Source organism: Aulonocara sp. 'chitande type north' Nkhata Bay, linkage group LG13 (genome assembly GCF_057382095.1).
Source record: "Aulonocara sp. 'chitande type north' Nkhata Bay isolate Kocher_YH1m ecotype deep benthic linkage group LG13, A_spYH_male_GT1.1, whole genome shotgun sequence".
Classification (NCBI taxonomy): Eukaryota; Metazoa; Chordata; class Actinopteri; order Cichliformes; family Cichlidae; genus Aulonocara; species Aulonocara sp. 'chitande type north' Nkhata Bay.
The window spans coordinates 20,486,671-20,493,870 of record NC_141356.1 but is presented as its reverse complement, the minus strand read 5'-3'; the positions used below and the strand labels follow the sequence as shown (position 1 = coordinate 20,493,870).

The following is a 7,200-nucleotide window of genomic DNA, read 5'->3' as shown; positions in this document are numbered from 1 at the left end:
AATAATAATAATAATAATAATAATAATAATAATAATAATAATGTGCTTTCAGCACATGGAAGCTAGATGTTGGACCATGAGGCACAGCCTTGTAAACTCTGACATCCGCATGCTGCCATATGGCCAGCAGAGTGCCGCGAGTCGGAGCCGGCATGTTACCTCCGTCCCAGCGGAGGCCCTGCACCCCTGCGGCAGCACTAACCGCTGAATGGGAAAAGCAATTTCCCTTCCCATTCCTCGTCATTCCCTCAGGCGGCCACCGGCGGAACCTCGGAGACTTTGGCTTAAATTTTGACCGTCCGATACAAAGTGAACAGCGTGTGTGTGAGTGTGTGTGAGGCTGATGAGGTTTTCTTCTTTTACAAAAATGCAGCATGATCTCTGCAGTTGCGTTTGACAACAATTTTAAACGGCTCTCTTTTCAAAATTTATTTCTTCTTTCTTGGGATGTGATCGCGGTGCGTGTGTGCGTAAAGTATGGGAAGATCTCATAATAAACCGCGTGTGCTTTGTGCAGTAAAAATCACTAAGGAAGAAAACTGACCGGTTTCTCCAGGAAAAGCAACTTTCCCTTCCACGAGAGAAGTGGAGGGGAGAGGAGAGAAGCGCGGTGCCCCCGACAGTTTTCTGACAATGGCAGTGAATGGTTGCGCACCGCGGTCACTGGGACAGTCAAAGCACACCGCCCCCTTTCTAACGGGCACGTCATCTTCCTAACTAGGCGTTATGAATAGGAAAGCCGCTTTTGTCTGTCCGCGCGTATAAATACCCACAATCAGTGTCCCCCTCACCGCAGAGTTACAGAGACACACGCAGAGTGAAAGTCGACAGACACTGACGCAAAGTGGGAACCGATGTGATAAGGACAGAAGCACGGGACAGGAGGGATACAGGCAACATCAGGTGACCAGAGTGACTAAAGGCTTCGGGAAAAAGAGAGAAAGGGAGAGGCAGGGAGTAAAAGCTGAGAGGGGAGAGTGTGGGGAGAGAGTGAAAGTGAGAGTGAGAGAGAGAGAGAGAGGGAGGAAGCCAACAGCGACCTCCTACCCAACAACCTCGGAAGCAAACTCATAAAATGAATTCAGACTCCAGCCCAAGCAGCAGAGCCTCATCCCCGGACATGGACGGCATGTTTCTCCGTGACCACCACCCGCATCACCATCATCACCACATTGGCTCCTCCGTGTCCTCCTCCACGCAGAGCGGCGAGCAGCAGCGCCAGAAGATGAGCGGGGGCGAGCACCTGCGCTCAGGAGAAGCAAAGTCCGCGTCGGTGGGAAGCAGCAGCAGTAGCAGCAGCAGCAGCAGCAGCAGCAGCAACAAGTATAAACTGAAGAAGCAAGTCACCGAGGAGGAAATGTACCATCTCCGTCTCAAGATTAACGGCCGGGAGAGGAAGCGCATGCACGACCTCAACCTGGCCATGGACGGCCTACGCGAGGTGATGCCCTACGCGCACGGGCCCTCAGTGAGGAAGTTGTCCAAGATCGCCACGCTGCTTCTGGCCAGGAACTACATCCTGATGCTCACCAGCTCCCTGGACGAGATGAAGCGGCTGGTAGGGGAGATATACGGAGGGCAGCACTCAGCCTTCCACTGCGGCCCCGGCGGACACTCCGGAGGTCCCGCCGCTGCCGCCGCTGCCGCCGCTGCAGCAGCCGCTGCCGCTCACCAGGTGCACCCTCTTCTCGGGAGCGCGCTGTCTTCTTCCACGTCCTCCACTCTGTCCAGCGCGCTGCCGGGGCTCACGTCCATCAGAGCACCCCATTCCCTGATGAAGGGGGCTCCAACTGCGCCCTCGGCCCTGCAGCTGGGCTCCGGTTTCCAACACTGGGCTGGGCTGCCGTGTCCCTGCACCATCTGCCAGGTGCCTCCGCCTCCTCCACACATCCCCATCACCTCTACCGGCCTCACGAGACTCTCAGGGGAGGGGAAAGACGGGATGAAATGATGCCCGTGTGTCTGATGAGCAGCAGAGACTGAGAGATGTAATGATGTTTGTAAATAGATAATTCAGGGCATGAGGGGGAATTTGGCCTCACTGGTGCATGTTGTTGTTTAGTCTGTTTTCTTGTTTGGCGTATAACAGAAAAGCCTTTTTCCTCCTTGTAACAAGGACTTAGACTATATATATAAAGACTACTGATTTTTGCCAGTTGATGGTAAAAAAAAAAAAAAAAAAAAGGAAAGAAAATACACACCGCGCTCCTGCTGTGTTTAACTGAGTCTTCGTTGCACATGACATTGTGAAAGGTGAAGGAGGCAGCATGAACATTTTAATTTTGCTTCTTTCTTTTTCTTTTTTTAAAACATTTTTTAAATATATCAAGCGTCATTTTGTGAAAACGAAGAATGCTCTGTGCCTTGTACCAAGGATTTTAAACTTGAGTTCTATGTAAAAAATAAATAACAACATGTTTGTGTTTGGCTAAAACGATTCTGCCACCACGGAAATTTGTTTTAAATTTTTTTAAGATTTATTTTAATCGTGTGGCTCACTGTGTGTCGATTTGTGCCCTGATTTCTATTGATTTCTATTTTGATTTTAACTTCTGTTGTTTGTTTTTTTTTGCATGATGGTGTAATTATCACAGCATGATTGTTTTTGCTGAAATGAATTTGTTATGCCCAGAGACCCCGTGTCTTTATTTTTGTACATTGTTGATGACTGATGAAATATTTATTATCGCCCAGCGTCACTGGATGAAATTTCAATAAAACTGGAATTATGAATCATACCCAATTTATTCCTCTGTTTCTTTTAAATACTCACCAAATCATCGAAACGACATTTTTTTTTCTATCATATAAGAATTAAACCCCCGGAAGTTTAAGTCAGTTTTACTTTTTATTTCTTTAATTAATTTTGGTAGTTTCAGACAAAATCTTAAGATAAATACGAAGCTGTGCTTCTTTAAATATTTTATTTTGCCCACATATATGTAATCATTGCACATTAAAAAAAACTAATCTTGTTTTAAATAATAATTATTGCGCAATGATTATAAACATTTCAAGGCCTCAGACAAAAACACCTCAGCGCGTTTTTTCTTTTACACTTCTCATCATTATTTGTTCTTTTTTTAAGACCCCGGATTTTTCTGCTTATTTAAAACAGACTACATTGAAATCAACAAAACGCAGAGATTTATAGATAAATGAACATTTGCTATTTTATAGTAAAGATTTCTAAGGAAAGCTGAAAATTAGCATCTGATATTTTTCTCCTTTGAATGATCCTAGAATAACTGCTGAAATTACGCAGCAGGACATTAAACATTTTGCTGGTTGTTGAAATTCATGTTTTAGAACTGTTCTAAAATTAACCAAAGTTTTGAAGTCATGTCACCTTCTTCTCGGGGCATACACGTCTGAACAATAACACGAATGCATCATTTATTTAGAAATGTTAGGAAAAGGGAGAAACGAGAGGGAAATAAGGCACTGAGCTGCAGCCTAATGGAGCTCAGCTGAATTGGTCCCTGTAGCAGCTAGAAAGTGATTCGCCTTGGGGAGCGCAGAGCAGTTTGTCCGCCGGGTCCCTTGGGTGTTTCTCCGTCTCATCTCTGCAGCGACAGAATGCACGTATGTTTGTGGAGATTACAAGTTAATTGTTCATGGGGGACCGAGAGGAGAAAATCACATCACAGAGAGGCGTCGGGATTACAGGCTTCTAAATGTAGAAGATTATACATTCAGACCCCCTCCTCGGCCTCGCCGTATGCAAATGAGTGTGTGGATTAAAAAAGTAAAGAAAGACAGAAAGAGAAAAGGAGACGAAGCCCTTTTGTAACTTATTTGGAGGGAAGAAAACACAAGTTTGGTGGCTAAGTCGAGAAAGAGTGAAAGAGTTCATTTTACGCTTCTTCTTCTTTTTGTCTTTAGGAATGAGTATAGCCTGTCTGTCCCTCGCAGGCTGCCAGATGGGATGTAAATAGCTGGGTAGCTGCAATGGCCTTTTAACCACACAACACTGAGGAGGATGTTGTCAAGGGAAGCTGGCGGTTTGCGAGTTAATAGTCATGAGTTGGGGTAATTACTTAAGGTTTATTATGCTCTGGTTTCAAAGGAAATAGACCCTTCAATGGGCTGAGAAATACTTCTTAATTCTGGCTAATTAGGAGCCGAGCAAAGCAGAGACAACTGCTGCTTCTGCTGCTACCAGAGAGGGAGAGCATTTGTAAGTAAGCCACAAAATAACGCACAAAACAATCATGCACATGCAAATGGCGTGCACAAGACACATCCGTGTTAAAGAGAGGAATGTAAACCAGCTTAAATTTGGAAGTGTACGTCCTGCTCTGATATGTCGATCATATGGCAACAGAAGCATCTTCCTGCTTTTGGCCTGCACACTGAAATGGAAGATTTCCCTCTTATTCTTCTGAAAGCTGGAAAGGTAAACAGAAAAACTAACTTGCAAGCAGCGAGTGAATTACAGGTTTTCTGTGTTTATGTAACAGAGGGGCTTATCTTCCTGGCAGGGCTCACAAAAATTATCCTCATTAGACTGAGACTTTTAGTTTTGTTTTAAATAAATCCCACTGATATTCAGATTTGTCTTTTTCATTAAGGCAAAAACAGGAGGAGAGAAGAGGATAATAATGCAACACAACAACAATAACAACATCAACACAAACGCAAAACTAAAAAGAAGAACTGATAATGTTAAGGACCGAAAAACTCAACTGGAAAAATAAAAACGGCTTTCAAATTTGGACATTTTATGTATTTGAGCACCTATTTGTTATACCAGAGGCAGTTAAACCAGAGAAGGTTGTTGGACAGCTGATTTTGGTCAGTTCTGCAGCAAACATCAAACTTAGAGAGTGTGCGAATAGTGAAATACAAATAACATAACATCCTTAAAGCAGCATTAATGCATTAGAAGTGAAAAAGGTGTTTATTGCAGAAATTATATGGAAAATACCAAAAATACTTACAAAGAAAGCTATAAACTCTAAAAATGAGATGCATATATATTTATATAGCACGTGAAAGAGGCTGTGAGATCAAATCTATCATTTCTACAGAAACTATTTGTGTTTTTGTTTGCAGGCTGGTCAGCGATCATAGGATGGACTCGTGGCCATCAGCTCTTCTTTTCATGAGGCTTGACAAATGACTGGCCCTTTACAGAGCACACACCTGTTACTGCGAGCCACTCGAGGTTTATCACTTAGAGAAACACTGCTTTGTTCACCCTCTCCCCACACACACACACACACACACACACACACACACACACACACACACACACACACACACACACACACACACAATGAGAGGCCTTTTTTCTCCATTCTTAAACATGGATGCTAACAAGGCAACAAATACTGTCAGCCTCACTTGCTGGCCCTGTGACAAAGTTCCAACCTCCAAATCTGAAAATCCGCAAAGTTGTTTTAATTAAAACACCCCGACAGCTGCTTGCCAGCTCCATCACAGATATAGTTTTACAAAGCTGCAAATATAAGGGTTGTTTTAGAGGGGGGGGTGTCAGATATGCACAAACAGTAGGGGCATTTAAGGCTTTTATAACTCCAGAGTTTGTATAAACATGTCATTTGGCAGCCACAGACTGCTGTTGCATTGAGTGTGAAGAGTCCTGCCTGTGTGGAAGTGTATGAATGTGAAGTGGTCTTCTGGTTTGTTTACTTGGTCGGTCAGTGAGCTGCTGCCTGAGGGCAGCAATTGAAAATAAATTTTAGTTGAATAAGGGGCAGTGGCCGCATCAGCCAAGCTGCTGCTAGAACAAAAGCAGTTGAGGGGATAAGTTATTGACCGAGCTGACAGCCTGAACGAGGCTGATTATAACCGCCTGGTTATGCTCAGTGTGTGTGTGTGTCATAGTCATATTGAAGCAGGTGCAAAGTCCGTTCCCTCTCTGAGTTTACCTCCATCTTTCTCCCTTTCTGCCCTGAGGGAAGCTTCTGAGGCCTCTGCCCTAATGTCCTCAGCTGATTCCTTAGACTAATGTTTAACCCATACTGCCAAAGCAGAAAGCATATTTCCATCATAAGAGCGCTTTGCCATTGCCATTAGCGACTCAGCTCATTTGCATGTTAATTGTGCAGTTAGAGAAGTGGTGTTGACACTTCCCTTTGTCCAAGCAGGGTCGCGGAAAGTGAGAGGATGGGGCTGCAGAATGATAACCATGTGTGTTATTGTTTCGGGCTGGTTATATCATCTGTCATCACGGGACGTTTGAACACAATGGGAGATAGACTGAGTTAATTTCATAAGGTGCTATTTATTTATCATGTGAGAATTAAATAAAGTGTTTAGCTGTACTTAAAAAAAAAAAACGCAATAGGATAGCTCATTACTCCCAAATGAATTTGTCATAGTGTGAAAAGTAACACACATTTACCCGGGTAGTGAAATTTTGAGGCGTTTTGATCTGTGCACAGATGGTGAATTTCTGGGCCGATGCGGATACAGAAATATTTCCCATTTTTGCTCGTTTTTGTTTTCAGTAGCCCCCTTTTGTGTCAATGAAACAAAGAAATAGCCATTAAGAAAAATGGCTGAACTATTCTAAAGGTTAAAACCTCTTCATCACACTTCATCTTTGAACATTTAGCGAACAAAAATATGGCAAAGGTTTACCACGGTGCATCCGTAGCTTTACTCAACCACATCTCAGGTATTCAATATTAATCTGAAAAACAAAACAAAACCTTTTTTTGCATCTTTAAGTCAGAAATTCAGTCTGTTTTCTCAATTAAAGGTTATCTTCTCAAAAGTTTGAGTTAGTAAGTCAAGCTTTTGGGACATACACAATGAAAAATTCTCTAAAATGTTAATAATAATAAAGGTTTTAAATGCTTCTACATCAATTACAAAAGTAGTTCTCAGTCAACTTGACATATCTGCAACAAAGCCATCTTTCATCGTAGCAAACGCTCGCTTTCATTTAAGAAAATATCCGAGTTCTTCCTCCAATGAACGGCCATGCATGCAGGATGGCTGTCAATGTTATCAATTACAGGCTTAGAAAATAAACTGAAACACATAAACAACATTCCTGACAAAATGGACATGCTGTGTTTACACATACACAAACACACACACTTTCACTTGTCCGCATACAAGCCAGTTTTGGTGTGAATTTTGTGTGATAAATACAGATTCAGCCAGACAGAAAGTGCCTGTGCGTGCGTATCTGTGTGTGTGCGTGTCTGTGTGTGTGTGTGT

At 43.1% G+C, this 7,200-nt stretch overlaps 1 protein-coding gene across 1 annotated transcript; it reads left to right on the top strand.

The window, feature by feature from the left end:
- Positions 1–1,075: 1,075 nt before the first annotated feature.
- Positions 1,076–2,733, top strand: olig3 (oligodendrocyte transcription factor 3). The gene has a single exon (XM_086258077.1). It carries the CDS (start codon positions 1,076–1,078, stop codon positions 1,949–1,951), a length of 876 nt encoding a protein of 291 aa, XP_086114203.1. The 3' UTR covers positions 1,952–2,733.
- The last annotated feature ends 4,467 nt before the right edge of the window (positions 2,734–7,200 follow it).